General features: G+C 43.7%; 2 protein-coding genes across 5 annotated transcripts in view; one reads left to right on the plus strand and one right to left on the minus strand.

Annotated features, from left to right (window-relative positions):
• RARB (retinoic acid receptor beta) overlaps positions 1-16,739 on the plus strand; it is a 416,035-nt gene extending 399,296 nt beyond the window's left edge. For all 3 annotated transcript variants that reach the window (XM_032267931.1, XM_032267937.1, XM_032267941.1), the window contains 3 exons: positions 12,321-12,525; positions 13,343-13,501; positions 15,238-16,739. In XM_032267931.1, coding sequence (XP_032123822.1) covers positions 12,321-12,525; positions 13,343-13,501; positions 15,238-15,434 — 561 coding nt within the window. In that variant the 3' untranslated portion in view covers positions 15,435-16,739. The remainder of the gene's footprint in view (positions 1-12,320; positions 12,526-13,342; positions 13,502-15,237) is intronic.
• A 38-nt stretch (positions 16,740-16,777) lies between these two features.
• Positions 16,778-23,083, minus strand: part of TOP2B (DNA topoisomerase II beta) — a 67,776-nt gene continuing 61,470 nt past the window's right edge. For both annotated transcript variants that reach the window (XM_032267919.1, XM_032267909.1), the window contains exons 34-36: positions 20,338-20,463; positions 18,707-18,801; positions 16,778-17,265 (exon numbers count right to left, since the gene is read on the minus strand). In XM_032267919.1, coding sequence (XP_032123810.1) covers positions 17,095-17,265; positions 18,707-18,801; positions 20,338-20,463 — 392 coding nt within the window. In that variant the 3' untranslated portion in view covers positions 16,778-17,094. The remainder of the gene's footprint in view (positions 17,266-18,706; positions 18,802-20,337; positions 20,464-23,083) is intronic.

Below are 23,083 nucleotides of genomic sequence, written 5' to 3' on the forward strand. Positions count from 1 at the left end.
GAAGATCAGGGGTGGAGTGGGGTGTAGAACCAGGGTGGTACTGGGCTACCTCCAGGCATAAAAGGATATAAAAGAGAATGAGAAGCATAAACATGAGCCCTGAGGGATAGCAGGGGTGACAGAGTTGGGGCCACAGTGAGAGAACCAGCTAGACCACTGGAGAGTAACAGAGGTGATTTGGGCAAATCAGTAAGATGTTAACAATGAGCTGTTAGAATAAGGAGTGAAAATTACCGGGCCTTTTATTTATTTTATTTTATTTTTTTTGAGACAGAGTCTAGCTCTGTTGCTCAGGCTGGAGTGCAGTAGCACCATCTCGGCTCATTGCAACCTGTGCCTCACAGATTCAAACAATACTCCTGCCTCAGCCTCCCGAGTAGCTGGGACTGCAGGCGCCCACCACCACAGCTGGTTAATTTTTGTATATTTATTAGAGACGGGGTTTCACCATATTGGCCAGGCTGGTCTTGAACTCCTGACCTTGTGATCCGTCCACCTTGGCCTCCCAAAGTGCTGGAATTAGAGGCATGAGCCACGCTGCTCAGCCATTACTGGGCCTTTTAGTGCTTTCCTGACAAGAATGTAAAATACATTTTATGTAGAATTTCCCTCAGTAGAATTTCCCCTAAACCACAGAACACTTCCAATATATCAGCAGAGACTGGAGTTACCACCACAGTGTCCGAGTGGTCTGTGAGGACACACAGCAAGCAATGCTGTGTAATTCCCGCAGCCCGGCATCACGCAGCCACCCAGCGGGGCCTGGGGCCTTCCCAATCCTCAGGCTCTGACCTTGACCTTCTGCTTGTTTCTTAATCCTTTTGTCTAGTTGCCAGATGATGACAGTTTGTGATTCCTGGCCCCAACATATGGAGTGAGAGGTGTGCTTTGAGATCCTCTGGGAAAGTGTCTTATTTCAGCAAAGCCACACACTTAGTGATCAGGGTGCAGTCTCTACAAGATTCAAATCGCCTCCCCCTTTTACAAATTCCCTTCCTGCCTCCAGCAGCTCTCTTCCCAGTCATAGTTTCTACTGAATCCTCCGGTGTCCTTCCAGGCCCATGGATCCAAGAAGTAGCTGTCAGCCCCTCGGTAGAGTCAGGCAGAGCAGAAACCAACGTTTTAACCTTGGTCAAGTTATTTAACTTCTCTAAGCCTCTGCTTACCTGTGTATAAAATAGAAATGCAAATCAATAAGGCATTAAACAATGTAATTACTTAAATGGGATTAAATACATTGACAATTGTAAGCACCTAGCATGTAGTAGCCACTTAGCCAATGGTTCAGAAAGCCAGACTGAAGCTGGGTCAGCGTGGGTCAGCGTGGGGAATGTCAGCCCCGTGGCGGGAGCTGGAAACTTGAAACCACTCCCTCCTGGGCCATGGGGGTGAGGAGGCTGGGTTGAGGTGCCATAGGCCAGGGAGGAAAACGTCCTGATAGTTTAAGGGCAGAGACCCCCAGTCATATAAGACAAAGCTGGAAGGAATACCTATTTGGCCCCAGACAAGAGCTCGTTTCTAAGAATTTGTAGCAAAGACAGTTAATCACATCCTGAAGGTGCACAACTTCCAAGAGCATATTTTGAATGAGGGTATTAACAGGCAGAACTGGTTAGAAGAATCTTCTTATCTAAGCCACTGATACACAGATAGACTGGGATAGAGAAACTAGGTGGAGGGACAGACAGACACAGGCTGAGGTTATCCTCGGCCCCTAGAAAGAGAAGCCCAGGCTGACTCCCCGGTCATCAGCCCTGACTGAGCACTGCCTGTTCAGAGCCACGTGTCTCATTGTGTTGCGTGTGGTCTCTCAGCAAGACAGGGCCGTGTTTCTGGCTGCGTGCCTGTCAGGGCTGGTGCTTTCACCGGAAGATGCGGTCAGCTGCGGGACATGCAGCTGAGGTCCCCGGGAAGGGTTGATTCACGATCATGAGGTAGGAGCCCTTGTGGTCCAGGCAGAATAGGATGGAAAGCCTCATCTGTCCTGGCCTTGCTCCCTGCCACGTCACCTTCCAGGGGAATTTCCCATCCTAGCCTCCGCTCGGTGGGGCCCCTTTGGTGGGCGGCCCACAGCCTGGCTTCCTTCACGAGGTCGGGGCCAGAAGATTCTGAGGCCACACTTCAAGTTTCTTGTTTTCCCACAGGAGCCACGTAGCCAAAATGTCCCTATTAAGATCGGCAGACTCTTCATAATCACTGCAGATGGAATTTTTTTCTCCTTTTTAAAAATAATTATACTTTAAATGCTGGGATGCACATGCAGAACATTCAGGTTTGTTACATAGGTATACATGTGCCGTGGTGGTTTGCTGCACCCATTAACGTCATTTACATGAGGTATTTCTCCTAATGCTCTCCCTCCCCTAGACTCCCACCCACTGACAGGCCCTGGTGTGTGAAGTACCTCTCCCTGTGTTCATATGTTCTCATTATTCAGCTCCCACTTATGAGTGAGAACACGCAGTGTTTGGTTTTCTGTTCCTGTGTGAGTTTGTTGAGAATGATGGTTTCCAGCTTCATCCACGTCCCTGCAAAGGACATGAACTCATCCTTTTTTATGGCTGCATTGTATTCCATGGTGTATATGTGCCACATTTTCTTTATCCAGTCTGTCATTGATGGGCACTTGGGTTGGTTCCAAGTCTTTGCAATTGTGAACAGTGCTGCAATGAACATACGTGTGCATGTGTCTTTATAATAGAATGATTTATAGTCCTTTGGCTATATACCAGTAATGGGATTGCTGGGTCAAATGGTATTTCTGGTTCTAGATCGTTCAGGAATCATCACACTGTCTTCTACAATGGTTGAACTAATGGACACTCCCCCAACAGTGTAAAGCGTTTCTGTTTCTCCACACCTCACCAGCATGCAGACGGATTTTTGTTGTTTCTTTCTTCACTCAAGAGTTGGCAGCATCCTGGGGTGGTGTTGAGGCAGGCGAGGGAGCCGGAGCAGAGTGGAGCCTTCACCCAACTCTGCCCTCGAGTTTCCTTCTTGTTTAATCTCCTTCGTCTCCTTTATTCCTTTTTTTCCATCCCCATCACCTGCCTCTTCTCCTCGGCACGTAATTAGGATCAAGTCTTTTTTAACTTAAAATAAAAATCAGAGGCCAGGCGTGGTGGCTTACGCGTGTAATTCCAGCACTGTGGGAGGCCGAGGCGGGCGGATCACGAGGTCAGGAGTTTGAGTCCAGCCTGGCCAACATAGCGAAACCCCGTCTCTACTAAAAAAAAAGACAAAAAATTAGCTGGGCGTGGTGGCACACGCCTGTAATCCCAGCTACTGGGGAGTCTGAGGCAGGAACATCGCTTGAACCCAGGAGGCAGAGGTTGCAGGGAGCTGAGATGGCACCACTGCACTCCAGCCCGGGTGATAGTGCAAGACCCCATCTCAAAAGAAAATCATAAAAACAAACCTTGAGGTGGTCAGACTGTGGTTTCTCTGCCGCTTCTTTCCCTCCAGTCCTCTCCCCTCCCACCCCTCCCTTCTTTTCTTCCTCCCACAAATATTTGTTGACCACCTGCTGTGTGCCGGGCACGATTCTAGCCTCTGAGGAGGCAGCTGGGAACCAAGCTAAAGCCGTAGCCGTCATGGAGCCGACCTTCTCCTGGGGGGGACACCGACAGTAAGCAAGCAGATGGGCGGCTTAGACAGCATCTTCCGCGCAGGGCACCTGCCAGCAGGTGTGAGGAAGTGAGCGTGCCTGGAAGGGAGGGGGCCAGGGGAGCGAGGCCTTGGATCTGGACATAGGGCCTGTGATCGGGCACGAATGTCATTCTTGGTGTCCTACAGAGTCGTCAGTGCGTGATGAGCAGAGGTGTACCGCGGTCTGAATTTGGTTTGAACGTTTGCTGTGTCTTGTCGTGGAGCACTGCATAAATACTGGTTGAAGTTGTGATTCTCACACGTATTTACCAAGCTCTTACTTTGTGGAGGGTTGATGGGAGAGAGGGGAGTCCCTGCCCTGTTGGACTTGACAGTCAAGCTCTCCAGCCCCGCCCCGCCTGCCCCTGCCTTCGCCACAGCGTTTATCTCCTCCGGCCACGCCGCCCGCACCCGGCCCTGGCTGCACATTGACTTTGCTTTCCTTCAGCTCGCCCCAGCTGTGGGATGCGGGCTCTGAAACCAGCCTGCCTGGATTCAACATCTGGCTCTGCTGCTTACTAGCTGTGTGACCTGGGGAAACTTACTTCCCTCTCTGAGCCTTAGTTTCCTCATGTTTACAATGAAGATGACTAGCTTCCCTTCAGGCTCTGGAAAGCATGAAACGAGGTGTCACGTAGAGCTTAGGACTGTGTGGCCCCCTCAGGCCTCAGTTACACTGAGTCTTGTCATTAAGTTGTATCATACCCTTGGCGGTCCCGGTATCATCCACATTTTGTAGGTGAGGCAGCCAAGGCCCACGGAGAAGCCAAAGACCCATAGAGCTCCCCCGAGAGAGTTTCCAGCCTCTGGATAGAGGAGGGCAAAATTGCTTCTGCAAAGTAGAGAAACCTGAGCAATTTTCAGATTAGAAAATGACCCTCTTTGCCAGGGTTTGTTTAAAGACTATGGTGGAGAATTCATCAAGCAGCTATGTTTTCTACAATGAAATTAAACCATGTGGGGACACAGCAAGGGATAATGATTCACTTGCGATTCTGAAGACGTGGTTTTCATATCACCCCTGTGGGCAAATGCTGGGGAAAGCTGGCACGCCAGAGTGCGTGCGTGGTGCAGCCAGGCCCCTCAGCAGATGCAGCGACAGGGTTCTTCGTCCTGGACAGGGGCTCGTGCCATCTTGCCTCTGCGGGGGTTGACCCCGTAAAAGAGCCATTGCCGCTATTTCTCAAAACTGGAACTTCAGAAGCGGGGCTGATTGCATCTGTCAACACGGGAGAAGGCTCAGAGAGGGGAAGTGGCTTTCCCAGGGTCACACAGCTAGTAAACAGTGGCGCCAGGTGTTGAACGCAGGCGAGCTGCCTTCAGAGCCCACATTCAACAGCTGGGGCGAGCTGAAGGAGAGCAGGGCCAGTGTGGAGTCAGGATTGGGTGGGCAGGATGGGCGAAGGAGGTATATACTGTAGTAAAACGGGGCAGGCCAGGCCGGGTTGAAGAGCTTGACTGTAAATTCTAGCTGCCCGTCTGGCACAACTCACAAGGGCGCCTCTCTTGGCTACGTCACCTCCTGGCACTGCCTCGAATCTCAGTCAAGCTCTGTCCTGACCCAGAGCCTTTTACATCCCATGTCCAGGTTACCCACCCTCTTCTCACGCTCTTCCTGGCCTATTCCTCATCTCAGCTGAAATGCCATCTCTTCAGAAAAGCCTTCCCCGAGCAGCCACCCAGTTCCTTCCTCACGCTGTGGGTCCATCCCAAGCTCGTAAGGCGTAGCGTAATGACAGGTGTATTTCCCAGCGGTTTCTTCCCTGGTCTGTTGTCTCAGTGAGTCTAGGAACCATGTTAGGGTTGGTCGCTGTGGCAGTTCCAGGCCTGAAACGGGGATTTAGTGAATATTTGTGAATGAATGAGCAAATGAATGAACAGCCAGAATTCAAATTCCAGCATATATGTTGCTTTTGGAATATCACACCTATTAAGGCTTCAAGATTTCAAGTCTTTGCCTGCAGGACATGTGGCTTCCTGGGTCCTGCCACCCGCTGCCCTTACTTCCCCCAAGGAAAATATATACCTGCCAGTCACAGCAGCGCCTTGCTTCTGGTGATACAAAAGTGACAGCATGTGTGACTTCAAAGTGTGACTTGTGGCTCCTGGAGTCGCTGGAGACCGGGCATCTATACAGCCATGGAGAGGCATTCTTACATGAACCAGTCCCTTCCCGTCCCCTTCCTGGGGACTCAGTAGAGACAAGAGCCCAGGTTGGCAGGGCGGGAGCTCTGGGCCCAGAGCCCCACAGCTTGAGTTTAGGCTTCAGCATCGCGCGTGGGTATCTGCGCCATCATGGGGCAGCCCTGGGTCTCCCGTAGCCCCAGCTTACCCACAGATATGGCACGATTACCCCGTGAGGCACCAGGAGCTGCTGTGGGGTAGCCAGTGTAGTGTTCAAGAGGTAGGTGGGCTTTGCAGGCAAACTCCCCGGGTTCAAATCTCAGCTCTGCCATTTAGGAGCTGAGTGAACTTAGGGATGTTAAGTGACCTCTCTGAGCCTCCGTTTCCTCATCAATTGAATAATAGTAGCTCCTCCCCATTTACGTTGCTGGGATAAAGAATTGAGTTAAGTAGTCCCTGGCATGTAGTAAGTGTTCCTTTAAATAAGCTGTAATCGTCGGCGTTGAGGAAGCCCACGCGGCCTTTGTGCACGGTGGCGTCTGAGCCACTGGGCAGTAGCGTCTGGGGCTGTGCTGTCAAGGTCAGCAGCTGTGGCTCGGGAGTGTATTGCAAGATAAACGCTGTCTTTCAAAGACTTAGTATTGACACATGGAAAATACCTCCTTCATGTTTTTTTTTTTTTTTTTTTGTATTGATTACATGTGGAAACAAAAATATTTTGGATAGCTTAAGTTAAAATAGGTTATTAAAATAATTCTTAACATTGCAAAACGTGGGCTGCGAGTATGCTGGTCTAGAAAACAGGGACAGTGACAGGAGCAAGAGCCTTGCTGCTTCTAACGTGTGTATTTGCTCCTCGGTCAAGGCAGGCTGCCCACGGGTCCCACTGGGGAAAACACTGTTCCCGTGAGTTTGTCACAACAGGCACTGTGTCTGCTGCGTGCACGTGGTTATTAGTACCACCGCCTAAACACTGTTACTGGTATCACTACTTAAACATTCCCACAAGCAGATGGGGATAAATTGTCAAATCAGATCAGGATCTGCCCACATGTTGCCAAACACAATCAGTGCAGAGTGCCTGAGACGGGCGGGCAGTTTGAGCTTTCTCCTCTGCCTAAAAACTGGGCAGTCCCTTGAGGCCTCCTTCTGAGGTTTACAAGGTAAAAGAGAGTCTGATGAAGGAATTCAGTTTATTCATTCAATAAACATTCATTCACCAGCCTGCTGTGTGGACGACACTGTTCTAGATGTTAAAGACACAGCTGAGAGCAAGACAGGTGAAGAGCAGTCTCATCCTCAGAGCTCATATTCCAGAAGGGAGATCGGCCAGGAAACTCAGATCGTGACAAGTGCTATGAAGAAGAGAAAATGGGGTGGTGGTTTGCATTGTGGAATACTACACAGCCATGAAAAAGAGTGAACTACTGCTGTGTACACTCATATGTGTGAATCACACAGAGATAATACTGAGTGAATAAAAGCCAGACACAAAAGACGGTATCCCGTATGATTTCATTGATCTGAAGTTCAAGAACTTGCAAAACTAACTTGTAGGAATAGAGGTCAAAATAACGGTTACTTTTGAGGAAGAGGTTTGATTAGGAGGACTCATAGGAGCCCCTAGGTGCTGGAAATATTCAGGTTTGATCTAGGTGGTAGTTGTACAGGTGTATGGTGTAGGGAAAATGCCTGAAGCTGTATTCTTGAGATTTCTGTACAGCCCCAGGCGTGTGTGCTGTAGTCGTTATCTATTGCAGTGGAACAAAATACTACAAAACTTAGCAGCCTAAAACATAAGCATTATTATGTCCCGTCATCATGGTGGGTCAGGAATCTGGTACTGACTTCGTTGGGTGGTTCTGGCTTAGTATCTGTCATGAAATAGCAATCAAGACACTGGCCAGAGCTGCAGTCATCTAAAAAACTGGCAGAGGCTGGGAGCTCTCTGCTTCCACTTTGGCTCTTCACGTTTGCCTAGCAATTGAGTGCCGGTTATTGATGGGAGGACTCAGTTTCTTGCTATGTGGACCTGTCCATGGGGCTGGTTACCTGTCCTCTTGAAATGTCAGCTAGCTTCTCCAGAGCAAGAGATTCAAGAGAGAGCAAGCAAGAAGGAAGTGACAGTGATTTTTGTGATCTAGTGTCAGAAGTCACACACGGTCACTTTCACCATATTCTGTCAGAAGCAAATCACTCAGTCCAGGACACACTCAAGGGGAGGGGAATTAAGCTCCATCCCTTAAAGGGGGTAGGATCAAAGGAAAAAAGGGTGATGGGTTTTGGAGGAGGTGACGTTGAAGCCGGACTCTGAGAACAGAGCCATGTGAAGATCAGGGAAAAGCATTGAGCCAGAGGGAAAAGCAAGGGCAAACGCTTTGCCTCAGCAGTGAGTCACTGAAAGGTTACAAAGAAGACCGACATGGCCAGAGGCTCATGAGCAAAGGAAAGGAGTAGCTGACGTTGGCAAGCAGGCAGAGTTTGGATTTTATTCCAAAGGTGACCAGAGCCATATGAGGAGTTTGCTCCTCTGATGAGCATTTTGAACAGCATGCTCTGACTGCCGTGGATGGTACTGAAGCAGGAATGGAAATAAGGGATCACTTCAGAGGCCCTCACCAGAGGTGATGGCAGCTTGGTGGACAAGTCCCTGGCTCTACCTCTGTGGTCCACTATCATCAGATCCTTCCAGGGTTCCATTATCAAGCAGGACCCCCACCCACAGGAGACACACAGAACACACACTCCCATCAAAAGCAGTAGGGAGATGCACAGCTGTCTTCGCTGATGGCAAGGAGGGAAGGTTCTTTTTGCCCTGAGGAGGATCGACTTTGAGCATCAACAGGAGCTCTGTGTTGTCCGACAGGGCTCCGCTTTGGCGAGGCGGCCTTGGCTGGGTTATTTTTACCCATCTCGTGACGCCTGCGTGCTGGTCTTTCCAGATAGATGCCTTCCTTCCAAACAAAGAGTGTTTTAATCCTGGAGAAGTACTTGGTGGTTGCCACTGGCATTTGATTTTGATGTGACAAAATGAAACGACTTGGGTTCCCTCCAGAGACAGGACCAGCCGGGAGCTGTGAGGGGGATACCTGTTTCACATGGGACCCGTCCTGTTTCAGGCTGGGGCAGGGGCAGGGGCAGGGGCAGGGAAGGGAGGCTCCTCAGATAAAAGAAGACATTGAGCTGAAGACATTCCTTCTCAGGCCATGCGCGTTCGGCTTTGGATGTACCAGTTGTACTTGGTTTCGGCTTTGAACTTCCTAGCAAGAGAGGCAACAGAACATAGTTTAAATGCCTCATCTGAACCTAAACACATGCTAACTTTTGAGCGGAAAACTTTTTTGGATAGAATAGTTAGAAACATTTGAGTGCTGCATTTGGATGTGGATTTCTAAGTGAGTTACTGGCAATTTGCAAAGTCCTAAATCCTGGTCTTCTGTTCCTTTCCAGCGAATCTCTGGATTCTTTGATTTTTGCAGAGGACAGATCTCATGCATTCCTTTCTCGGCAGCATGCTAAAGCTGCAAAGACATGTCTAGTACCCATGTGATTCCAGACTAGAAACGTGTCTGGGGATTTGAGGCCCATCAATATTGGGCATGCCAACTTCATTATTGTTGAGACAGGGTCTCTCTCTGTCGCCCAGGCTGGAGTGCAGTGGCGTGGTCTCAGATCACTGCAACCTCCCCTTCCCAGTTCAAGCGATTCTCTGGCCTCAGCCTTCCCAGTAGCTGGGACAACAGGTGTGTGTCACCAGGCCCAGTTTCACTGTGTGGGCCAGCCTGGTCTCGAACTTCTGACTGCAGATGATCCACCCCCCTTGGCCTCCCAAAGTGCTAACTTTGACCGTCACTTGCTAACTTCCCATACAGGTGGTATTTCCTAATGTTCCTCCAGGTAGTTGAAGGGACATGAGGCTGGGGATTGGACGACCTGTATTCTAGGCTCCGTCACCATTGCTTGTGTGATCTTGAGCACCACACTTTACCTCCCAGGGCTTTCAGGGGAAATGTGAGGCTTTATGCCCAGTGCCCTCTGGGTCTTCTTACTGCTCTGACATTGGGAATGGCTTCATACCTCGTCAGCTACCAAGATGAACTGAAACAGGCCAACCAATCAGGAACACAGAGGAAATGGCTGGGCTAGCTCAGAGAGGCCCTTGGGCAAGTATGTGGGAGGTGAAAATGATCACCCATCCAATGAAGAGAGATCGTGGTAGTGTTTTGATAACCACACACATTAACAATCAGATGCTAGTTCACTGTGTCACTTGATCATGTAGTAGGAACATTAAGAAGTTTGAGGACATGTCCTGATTTAGATACCTCTACCACCCCTCCCAATATAAAGTGACGTTTGTGTTTCCAGGCCACAAGCTCTGCACTGCTCTGCACCAGGCGGGCCACCGTGAATAGCTGTGCCATTATGTGCTGCCCAAAAGTGCCCAGTAAGGCTTATACTGAAATTGGTACTGGGCTAAAGATTAATCTTAGAGAGGTGTCTAGGCTTGGGTATTGGCATGAAAAGGGAATGAGGCAGCTATGTAGCAATGGTTAAAAGCACAGGTTCTAGGAAAAGCCTAAATCAAATCATTCTACTGGCTTATGTGACCTAGCATAAGCTATTCACATTTGTTTCCCCGTCTGTAAAACGGGGTAATAGTAACACTTAACTCATGAATTGACAAGAGAAATGATACATTAAAGTGTTTAGTGTGGTACCTGGTACATAGTAGGTGATCGATAAAACATTAGCTATTATTGTATGTTAAGGATGAGGAGTGCTACTCATTCACAATTTTCCTCTCAGTTTTAACCAATAAGACACTGAAGTCAGGCTTGAAATATATATATACCAGCAGAGGCGCTGCACGCCCTCTGCAGGGCATCCCAGTGCCTTCCTGCAAACCACACTGGAGTCTTTTCCGTAGGAAGAAGGCTGGCTTCCAAGTCACTGCCTTCTTGGAGATTTAGAGAACACAAAAGCATGTGACCATTGCAATGTACGTGTCCCATCGTGGTTCATGTGGTCCAGTGGGTGTGAGGCTCTGTGGACCCATCACCAGTCAGAAAGGACTGTCTTCACCATGGGAAGTGTCATTGTCCCAAACCCCCCGTGTTTCCCTGACGAGATGAGAGATTTGACAGAAGTTCTTGTTCTAGGAGCCCTGGTGGGAATATGGGCAGGGTGGAGAGGGCTTTCCTACAGGGAGGTCCGTCCTGGGCAGGGTCCTGTGTCTTCCTCAGAGGCCCCTCCTTTCTGCACATGGCCATGTAACAGGAAGAATGCAGGACTTTCTGAGCACATCTGCCTTTCTGTAGGTTGATGCTGAGGTGGACATTTCCAGGACTAGACCCAGTCAAATTGAGCTCCTGTATCTGGGAAAAACTCTCAACTTCTTCAGCCTTCTGGGTTATTCACTTTTGTCCAGGTGGGATTTACTTCTGTCCTTCAAGCAGCTCTGAAACATTTTCAGAGGCAAAAGTCAAGTACGGAAACCTGGTCAGCAGAAACGTGGTTCTGGGTGGGAAATGCTCTGGAATGCACAGAGCTCCTTACCAGCAGTTAGGTTAACAGGGCAGTGGAAACATGAGCCAGGATGGAGTATCTACTGAAGCGAGGCATTTTTAGTTTGTTTGGCTCAGAGTGAGGCACAGGGCAGTGAGCAGGAGTCTCCTTAGTAGCTGGCGCCCCACGGAGCCGACCAGATTATGTGTCAAGCATGCACTGGGTGGGATTGGGAGACTCTGGCAGAGTGACTGAAGCTTTTTGCCTATATAAATCCTGCCTTCACTTCAGGGTTTGGTGGAAATGCCACCTCTTCTCTGTGGATCTGCCCTTGATGTCCTCTTGGCTGTTTCTGAGCTTTCCTTCTTCTGAACTCTGTAGTACCTTGCTGGTTTCACTCATGTGCCTTGTGTTATAGCTGTCTGTGTAACTCTGTGACCAGAGGCATCATGGAAGAGAGAACCTAACTTGGGTTTGAGTCAGATCCATTTACATGTTAACTATGTGACATTGGGCACATCACCTACTTTTCTGAGCCTTAAATCCTTCATCTGTAACAGAATAATAATATTCACTTTACCAGGCTGCTTGAACGATTGAATATAGGGTATGCACAAAACTTGATACATACTATGCATTTAATAAATATTGTCACTTATTGATTATAGACTTGTAAGCTCTTAAAAAATAGAATCTTATTCATCTTTTTTAATCTCTAGCACCTGGCATAGTGCCTGGGACATAACTAGGTACTCTGTACATGTTTATTTGAATAATGAACTACTTTTAATGTAAAGGTATTTCTCAAAATTTCTTTTGTCTGGTTTAGTGTTTCCTAAACAACTTTAGCCTCTGAGTTTTGATTTCTGTAGTCTTTTAATAAAAGACCTAAAGAAAACATTCAACATGTGAAAGGGGGCACAGTGCCCATGTGATATAGGAGCTTCTTGGAAATCTTCATGCTATTTCCTGCTTACATCTGATTGATGTCTTCAGGACAGGCTGGCTTAGATCATCCATCAATTTTTTTTCCCTTCCAGATTCTTAGAATTTGCACCAGGTATACCCCAGAACAAGACACCATGACTTTTTCAGACGGCCTTACCCTAAATCGAACTCAGATGCACAATGCTGGATTTGGTCCTCTGACTGACCTTGTGTTCACCTTTGCCAACCAGCTCCTGCCTTTGGAAATGGATGACACAGAAACAGGCCTTCTCAGTGCCATCTGCTTAATCTGTGGAGGTACCAACTATGTAGAAAAGCCTCATGAAATTCCATGAAGAACAGTTTATACTTGTAATTTGTGAAAAATCCCTCATTTCCCTTTTGGAGTTGCTTTTCCATGGGATAAGATGTGATAAAGCCAGGCATACGTGCCTGGGTTCACTGTATTTTTCCATGTTGTTACAAATTAAATCATGGTATTTGGGATCCTTCTGCTCAGAAAGAAATCCCAGAAAGCTGTTTCTCTAGTTGCCACAGGTTTTGTTTTTTCTTAAAGGCAAGATCAGACTATTGTAAAATAAATTGCCTGGGGACATAATAATGACAAGGGACCTGCATGTGCTGTTATTTAGCGGGTAGACATACAAGTTTTTGGCTGGGCCCTCCCATCAACCCGTGGAGGACTGGGATAAAATTGAGCTTTCTTCTTCGTAGTGACCCCTACTGGCCTACAGGAGGCTGAATCCTAAGTGTTTAAAAAGTAATGGCTTTAATTAAGAAGCAGATTTACTTTGTGCCAAAATAACCATCCTGCTCAAGGTTTGTTTTAATTCAGTTCGGTAGTGACACCTTCTGGTCACAGGAGGTAGTTCTTTCCCTGGGACAAAAGCAACCAGCCATCAAAATGTTTAGACTACCAAGGGGGGTGATTTATTTATTTATTTTAGATCAATCAAGTATCATTGCTTAAAGCAATGGCGTTAAGTCTGCAAATCTGTATATGTAATTGAATTACCAAATTAATGAAGTCATACCAGTAGGAATAAGGAAACAAGGAAGAGGGGGAAAGGGCAGAAATCCTGATTTTGTTTAATACTTTATTCCTGGTATCTAGACCGCCAGGACCTTGAGGAACCAACAAAAGTAGATAAGCTACAAGAACCATTGCTGGAAGCGCTAAAAATTTATATCAGAAAAAGACGACCCAGCAAGCCTCACATGTTTCCAAAGATCTTAATGAAAATCACAGATCTCCGCAGCATCAGTGCTAAAGGTATGTCTTTGTGCGCTCTGTACTATGGTCACAACACAGACTTGAGGGCCTTACCAGGTTGTGTGTCTTTATTTCTCAATTCAGGATGTTTACTGGCTTTTTCTCATTGAAATCAAAAGGAAATAACTCTCCCCTTTAAGAAAAAAATAAAGAAAAGAAAACCTCAAGTCTTACCCTATTAAATGATCTTAATAAATGATTGAGAGCTTTAAAATTCATGGCTGATTAGAAAAACATGGTTTTCAAGAGAATGTACTATATGGACAGGCGAAATTTCTAGGTTCATACATTTAATTCCACTTCATATATTTAATTAAATATCTAGGTTCACACATGTAATCTCTGGTTTATGTAACCTTGACTCCAGTTTTTCCTAAACATCCAAACCTTAAGAAAAATGAATAGTACTTAGGATTATCGTTAATGGTTAAGTTTCTCTCCATCACTTTAGCCATTGCTGTCTTGTGTATAGGCAGATTTCCTTCTGCACACTTCTAAGCAAAGGAATTCTTGCCTTCCTAAGAGGGATAAATACTCTTTGCCTAGTGATTTTCTGTTTATGTAGCAACTCAAGCAATTATAGAGGTGCCTAGAGCCATATCACAGTTGAGTGTTAGAGAAAGGTTTTTCTATGGAGAGAGACAACTCAGCAGCTATCCCTGGTACCAAATGGGCTATTGCCATTCTCCTTCCCCATCAGACTACTTACTCTGTCTCTGAAGGTTTTTGCTAGCCAAGGAATCAACTCTGTGTTTCAGAAAGTGCTTAAATGCACCAGGAACTTGTTTAACAAGCAGTCTTAATCCTTGAGCTCCTTCTTAGGTTTCCTGGATGAGCATTTTGAATTCATCCTGGCATGGAATTAGGAGCAGATACCAGTGTAGTTGTGAATATGGTATCTTTTTTAAAAATGAGGCTGTTTAACTTAATACTGTCATCCTGTATAGATAACTAGACTAGCGCTATCTAATAGAATTGACTGCAGTAACAGAAATAATCGGTACTCCACAGTTCAGCAGCGACTAGACACATGAGGTTCTTGAGCACTTCAAGTGTGGCTTATGCAACTGAGGCAGTGTTTTTCTAATTTCATTTAACAAATTTAAATGTAGCTACCTAGTGGCTACTATACTGGACAGTACACTGCTAAATCAAGTTGTTAATAATCATTACACATTGTGAATTCCTGTTTGTGGGTAACTGGCATCAACCTTTTTCAAGATTCGTTAGTTTCCTCAAGAACTTTTCTTTGTAAATTGTTATTTCCTGAAACTGAGGCATCAAATTTAAACATCACCACATCTTTGCTCCTTTCTCTAACGTAAAAATGTTTTAATGGTGTAAAATAAGGATAACCTCTGTGAGGCATTGTTTGCATAATTTTCTTATCCAAGGAAGCAACAGTATGTTATTGCTTGCATTAAAGATAAGTTCTAGCGGATCATAAAAAGCCCCTCTCAACACACTGTGAGTCTGAGCTGAACTTCACAATAAACATGGTTTTTGGTGGGTGCAATTCCCATTTCAAATACATTTATCTTTGTATTTATGCGAGTGATGATAATTGATGGGTCCTTTTCAATAAAAGTAAAAGCCACTTGATTTCTGTATTTCATAATTCCTAAGCAAAAGTCTTAGGAAACACCTCTGTTAAAATACATGAAAGTTGGTCCCTGGTTATCTCTTATAGCTTAACTCCTTGTCTTAACCAGATTTGCATTCTCTCTTTTTAAAAGGTGCAGAACGTGTAATTACCTTGAAAATGGAAATTCCTGGATCAATGCCACCTCTTATTCAGGAAATGCTGGAGAATTCTGAAGGACATGAACCCTTGACTCCAAGTTCAAGTGGTAACACAGCAGAGCACAGTCCTAGCATCTCACCCAGCTCGGTGGAAAACAGCGGGGTCAGTCAGTCACCACTGGTGCAATAAGACATTTTCTAGCTACTTCAAACATTCCCCAATACCTTCAGTTCCAGGATTTAAAATGCAAGAAAAAACATTTTTACTGCTGCTTAGTTTTTGGACTGAAAATATATTAAAACTCGGAAGGACCAAGAAGTTTTCATATGTATCAATATATATATACTCCTCACTGTGTAATGTACCTAGAAATACAGACTTTGCAAATTCTAAAAATTCAGCCATTTCATGCAACCAGAAACTAGTTAAAAGCTTCTATTTTCCTCTCTGAGCACTCAAGATTGCATGGCAAAGACCCAGTCAAAAAGATTTACCCCTGGTTAAGTTTCTGAAGACTTTGTACATACAGAAGTATGGCTCTGTTCTTTCTATACTGTATGTTTGGTGCTTTCCTTTATGTCTACTCAAAATAATCAAGACACCAAGGTGATGAAATAGACTACTGTACCTGTCCACCCAAGTTCAAAAAGATAACTGTCTTGCTTTCATGGAATAGTCGAGACATCAAGGTAAGAAAACAGGACTCTTGTACAGTATGACAAGATGAGGCTGAAGATATTCTAATTTAGTTAGTATGGAAGCTTGTCTTTCCTCTTTCTGATGCTCTCAAACTGCATCTTTTATTTCATGTTGCCCAGTAAAAGTATACAAATTCCCTGCGCTAGCAGAAGAGAATTCTGTATCAGTGTAACTGCCAGTTCAGTTAATCAAATGTCATTTGTTCAACTGTTAATGTCACTTTAAATTAAAAGTGGTTTATTACTTATTAAATGACATAACTACACAGTTAAAAAAAAAAAGTACATTTTTACAGTAATGATAGCCTCCAAGGCGAAAACACTTTTCAGTGTTAATAAGTTTTTGTTTACCTGTTCATAAGCCATTAGGGAAATTTCATGGGATAATTAGCAGGCTGGTCTACCACCTGGACCACATAACTCTAGTGTCCTTCCTGATTCGTGCCTGATATTGGGATATTTTTTTTTCGGCCTTCTTGATGCCAAGGGGCTGATATTAACTCCCAAAGACACAGGCATAGAATCTGCCTCCTTTGACCTTGTTCAATCACTATGAAGCAGAGTGAAAGCTGTGGTAGAGTGGTTAACAGATACAAGTGTCAGTTTCTTAGTTCTCATTTAAGCACTAGTGGAATTTTTTTTTTTTTTTTTTTTTGATATATTAGCAAGTCTGTGATGTACTTTCACTGGCTCTGTTTGTACATTGAGATTGTTTAACAATGCTTTCTATGTTCATATACCGTTTACCTTTTTCCATGGAGTCTCCTGGCAAAGAATAAAATATATTTATTTTAAAGGTGTGTGGGAGCTTTTACCTTCAGTAAAGAGAGAACACAGGTCCATTTTTAATGTTTAAATTTCATTTCAAAAAGCCGGTCTGTAGTCTGTATCCATGACAATTAAAATCTGTGCTAATGCACGGCAGTCTATAACAATGCTACAAGCCAATCAGACAGTACGTGACATTTCATGAGTAAAAAAGAGCATAAAACTGTATGTGTAAGAACAAAATGTTAAAAGGCCTACCACAATAAAAAACCATCAATTACATCATCACATTAAAATAAGCCAGATGTACAAAAGTCTGAGACAGAAAAGACAAAAGGACAACACAAGGTATCTGTTGGAAAATGTTTGTGCTCTTTGGGCACTTAATTGAACATTGCAAAATCAACATCGTCGTCATCTTCATCAGACTCTGCAAAGTATTTAACTTCTTTCCTAGCCCGACCGGTTCGTGGCAGAGAAGGTGGCTCAGAAGGGAAGTCGGAGGGGAAGATGTCCACATCCGAATCCTGATCAAAAGATGTTTTCTTCGGTTTCTAGATATTTTTATAATAGATTTAAAAATTAGAAGACTAGTATTAAGAACTAGCACTCCTCATACTTTGCTTATGTTTAGGAAGTATTACAAATAATGGTGCTTTTAAAATTACTAGAATCGTAATGCTAACCTAAGACCAGTTACCTTATTTTTTGGAAGAATACAAAGGATTACATACAATAATTCGCCACCTTGTTCTAGCCTCAAAAATGTAACGCCTTTATTCCTGAAATTATTATACATTACCCAAAAAGTATACACAATGCCCTGATTAGTAAAACTTCAAACTTTCCTATTGGTAAGTACATATTAAGAATTAGCACTTTTCATATACTAATTTAGTTGTACATTTAACTTTGTATAATACAGAAATCTAAATATATTTAATGAATTCAAGCAATATATCACTTGACCAAGGAATTGGAATTACAAAATGTTTGTGTGGATATATACCAGATGAGTACTATGAGTAGTTTTATGTGTCACCAGACTTGGTTATTGCCAAGTTATATAGCACCAAAAGCTGTATGATTCTGGTTACCTGGTTTACAGAAGTATCAGACTAGTAAAACTTTGATATACATGAGGACATTAAAACCATGCTGAGTATCATTTGACTTTGATTCAGAAAGTACTTTAGTATCTCTCAGTACTTCAGTGTTGTCATCGTGAGCAACTGCCTTTTATATTCAGTACTGTAACCATACTAGGCCTTTGTGTGGCATTCTCTAGATAATTCTTTTTTACACAATAAATTCCTCATTCACTTGGAAAAACAAAAAAAGAACTCATGGAAGGAAACAAGACTCATGCACCGTGTGTAGTACGCACTGTGTTTTAAAAAATGCAAAGAGTCACCGAGGTGGACCCGAGACAAAGAAGACGACTGGAAGGAAGAGGTCAGTGTGGAACTCAACATAAAGCTACGATCATCTACACTGGTATTTTTTAGTTTTACTAAGAAGAGAAAAAAACGGGTAAGGGGAGCTGATGTCATTCATTACCTAAAAGAAATAGTGTACTTCTGGAAAAGGGTCAGACTAATTGGGAAAATTAGCCACAGTCAAATGAATTCAATTAAAAAGAAATCAAATTAGCCCTGGTCAAATAAATGCAAGTTAAAAGCAAACAGTCTTTAGTCTGAAAAATAATTCAGTCTAAAACCAGTCTAATAATAGGTAGCATAACACCACCAGCTCAATGGATGAAATGGAAGATTCTAAGTGGGTTAATTTATAGCACACTGTTATGCAAGAAATAATCCTGATTATGTAAATTTATACTTGAATAATTCCTTAACCATATACAAGCCCCCATATTGATAGGAGATGCTAGGTGGAAAGCTGTTAGAGGATTGTAGTAATAAGCAAACTAAGTCAATTACAGATTTTTTTTTTTTAAAAAGCGACGCACTAATGTGCAATGATGTTCTCGGTTACCTTGCTTGTTGTTTTGGATGTTTTCCTGCCAGGGGTGTAATCACCTTCATTTTCAGAACCAGATGCTTTCCTTTTCTTTGCCCCTCGGCCTTTACCTTAAAATGATACAAAAGGTTTTTTCTTCCATGGGTAAATGCAGTATAAAAAGATAAATGTCACAACAGTATAGTTTATTTCTTTAGCATGCCCCATCAGTGGAGCACTGCGGTTCTGATCTCTTCCTATGAGTGACTATAAACAATTTGGCAGCAGCATTTCAATTCTGGGGTTGACATGACTAAAGACTTTTTCACAAATACATTTAAACTAGTGGGAAAGTCCCAGAGACAAATTTTATGACGAATCCCCTCACGCATAAAACATTTGTATTTGCTATGTGGTCCTTGAGCTTGAAAAGGAAGTATCTTGGAAGAGTGCTTTCAATTTCCAATTTGTCATGGACCCAATACTTTTAAAAGTACAACAGAACACAAATCACTAAAAAAATCACATGCTTTTTTATTAACACAAAATTATTATAAAGGTCACTCAGTTTATAATTGTTTACTCAGTTTGACTTATCAAACACTAGTAACAACCAGTTACATGTCCCACACTTTGAGTAACACAGTCTGAGAACCACCCAGTATTAACTATAAAATGTCAAATACGTATTCCTTCCCAGACCTAGACTCAGCACATGCAGCATTTTTTTCACCTACCTAACCTCTTATTCTCATCACTGGAGGTGCAAGGAGAAAATGGAATATTTAAGTAGGGGCCAGATTTCTCCATCCCACAATGATGCCAATGAAAGAAAACAGAACTAAATTGCAATTGTAAATCTTTAAAAATTCCTCGAGAGCTAAATTGTACAAGTACAAAGATAGCCTTAAATAATCTTGGGATGTCATATTTGATCAAATGAATCGAGGAAATAGCATTTTTCAATTTATAAAGGCTTCCAATCCTGCAACCTCAAATACTACCTTCCCAGTCACTACGATTCTTTGCCACTCTATTACCTCCATTTCCCTGTGGGTCTATAGTTCTTTATCCCAACCACTCCTTTAAGAAATCTGAGAAACACACTGAGGAAAATATCCTTCGGCTGAATAAAAGGTTGAGCAGCTACCCTCAGAGCACATCATGTCTTACAAACATATTTAACACAGCATCTTTAAGGGCTTTCCCGATTCTGAAGACAGAGCGGATGCCATGGAGAACCAGTGCTGGTTCCTTGTGTGGCCCTGAGTACAGTTATTTCTTAGGTGAGAAAAACATTCTAGCCTAAGAGTCCTGGATCTACCCCATTCCAGTAAGTATCACAGTTTAATTAGTGTGGAGTGCTAATCTGACTTTTTAATAAGTTCCAGTGAGTTGGCTGTAGGAGAGGATTTGGACCACTCTTAGGGATTCATATTTAACCTCTTTGAGCCTCAACTTTTTAAATTTGTAAAATAAAGTAACAGAACTAAATTGGTATTCCTCCTTTGGACCCTAACTGAGCGTTGATTCCTAGACACGCTGCGTATTGAGGAGTAAAGCAATTTAAAACAAAGTACCCAGCCTCTCTAAATTCGACGAGGTAGAAAAAATTCAATCTTTTCCATGCAGTTTATGTTTAAGGGTTATAAGAAGATAATCCTCACCTTTTGGTGTTGTAGTCTTCTTTGGAATGCCAAATTCTGAATCTGAGTCAGAGTTTACAGTCTCTACTATTTTCTTCTGCTTGGGGGCTCTCTTGGGCTTAGGAGCTGTATCTGAAGATGGTTTTCCTAGTGAGCAAATTTCCATTTCACAGGTCAATAAAATATACTTACCAATAAACCAAACTGAAGTGAGTCCTATATAAATGGAATTTCTTACAGCTGATTAAAAATTGAGTCACCTGGCCGGGCTTGGTGGCTCACGCCTGTAATCCCACCACTTTGGGAAGCTGAGGCAGGTGGATCACCTGAGGTCAGCAGTTCGAGACCAGCCTGGCCAACATGGTGAAACCCTGTCCCTACTAAAAATACAATCGATGGGCATGGTAGTGGGAGCCTGTAAACCCAGCTACTTGGGAGACTGAAGCAGGAGAATCGCTTGAACCCAGGAGGTGGAGGATGCAGTGAGCCAAGATTGTGCCATTGCACTCCAGCTGAGTGACAAGAGCGAAACTCCGTCTCAAAATAAGAAAAAGAAATTGAGTTGCCTTAAATAATGAAATGGTTTCTCTCTGCTCGATGGCAATGTAAAGGCAAACAATTTCTTACAGATGACAAAATGCTTTTTATTTAATTGTGTATAATCTCTGCCCTTAGATAATTCAATTAAGACATTTTAAGCAAGAGCCATTAAAATACATTAAAAGCAGGAACTTTTAAATATAGAATAGTCATGACAAGAGTAGCATATTTGATAAATTAATTATAACACAAGTATAACCAGATTAAGTTCTAACTTTTAGAATGTTTTAGAGAAAAAAAAAATGTATGGGATCCTCAAATACAGTGAATAGAAACCAACTCACTTCCCTTCAAAAGCTGAAATCCAGAGTTGGCATTTTTATGTGGAAAGAAATATAAAATCCTAGGTAAGTAGACAATAGATACAAGGCCTTTCCTTTGTTGAATTTTGTTTTAAAAATAGACCTTGTTTTACAGCTTTATCTGTAGTTCTATGTGAAAACTGATAGGCTGGGCGCAGTGGCTCACACCTGTAATCTCAGAACTTTGGAAGGCTGAGGTGAGTGGATCGCTTGAGATCAGGGGTTCGAGATCAGCCTGGCCAACATGGTGAAACATCATCTTTACTAAAAATACATAAAATTAGCCTGGTAAGGTGGTATAAGCCTGTAGTCCTAGCTACTTGGGAGGCTGAGGCAGGAGAATCACTTGAACCTGGGCAAGGGAAGTTGCAGTAAGCCAAGATCGTGCCACTGCACTCCAGCCTGAGTGACATAGCAAGACTCTGTCTCAAAAAAGAAAAAAAAAAGAAAACTGATAAATCACTTTTTGTATAATTAAGATAACCTAATTTGGAAAAAAATGTACTACTATAGACTTTTTTTTTTTTTAAAGACCTATGCTGATTCTATGGAAAACATATTCCAGTCACAATTTGAGACACAGGAGATGAGGCCCCTCATTAGCCAAGAGCAGGAGAAGCCCTAGGGGAAGTAGCACCCAGACTGTGTGGGCTTTTCCCACCTCTGAGTCTTCATGACTGTGTCTACCACAGGAACCACAGGGCAGCTCCTACAGGGAGTACACTTAGCCAGGTGTTCTAGGGACCACTTTTTTCCCTTGGCTTGGAGTTACATGGCACTTTCAACTCGACCAGGCAAACAGGTCAGATATCTGAATGCTATGGGCTGCCTTTCTGCTGTTAAACTATTGGAACTACAGAATTTAACTTGTATACTACATGCAATTTAAAGTTAACGTAGACAATCCCACAGAGGGATATGATTCATCCTCTTCTTGAAAGGATATTTTATTGGAATTGTATTTTGTAAGGGAGGGTAGAGGAAGGCTGAGGACTTGCTGGAGTGCCTGAAACCACACCACACAGGCAGTCACCTATCCAACTTAGACAAGGCCAGTTCAGCTACTGAAGAAGGAACCCAACAGAATAGGTGTCATGATATTCTAACCTTTTAGTCGTGTTAAACTCATTAGGTTAAATATGAGTGAACAATTTGATGAAGGAAACAGGTTATGTTTCAAGTAATATGGCTCCCAAGTTTTCAGGGTGTTTGTAAGATGCTCATATGAAGATTATTTTTAAAAGACGCTTTTTGACTGTTCTGTTGTTGTTATTTGAGATGGAGTCTCACTCTACATCCAGGCTGGAGTGCAGTAGTGTGCTCTCGGCTCACTGCGACCTCTGCCTCCCGAGTTCAAGTGATTCTTGTGCCTCAGCGTCCTGAGTAGTGGGGACTACTGGCACACATGCGCCACCACACCAGGCTAATTTTTGTATTTTTAGTAGAGACGGGTTTTCACCATGTTGGCCGGGCTGGTCTCTAACTCCTGACCTCAAGGGACCTGCTTGCCTCAGCCTCCCAAAGTGCTGGGATTACAAGTATGAGCCACTGTGTCCAGCTAGATTGTTTTTTTAAAAAGAGAAATTAGAGGGTCTAACTCAATTTGGGTTCCCCAGATTTGGGCCAATCTGCCTAATCCTAAAGTAAGGATTCAAGTATAAGTATTTATTTGAGAGGTAAAGAAAAAGGAGACAAAAATGAGACAATGAAGATACGGCAGCCAGTAATGGGTAAGTTATCAAGCCAATCATCACTCTAGAAGCTTAACTCCATGAGAAATTTTTGAGAGCCAGTGTGATATACACATCCCACACTTTGCTCACATGAAAGGCAAGGACACTGAGGTATTTATAGACCAACGTTCC

Source organism: Sapajus apella, unplaced genomic scaffold, assembly GCF_009761245.1.
Source record: "Sapajus apella isolate SASKATOON/1434 unplaced genomic scaffold, GSC_monkey_1.0 scaffold4, whole genome shotgun sequence".
NCBI classification, from domain to species: Eukaryota; Metazoa; Chordata; class Mammalia; order Primates; family Cebidae; genus Sapajus; species Sapajus apella.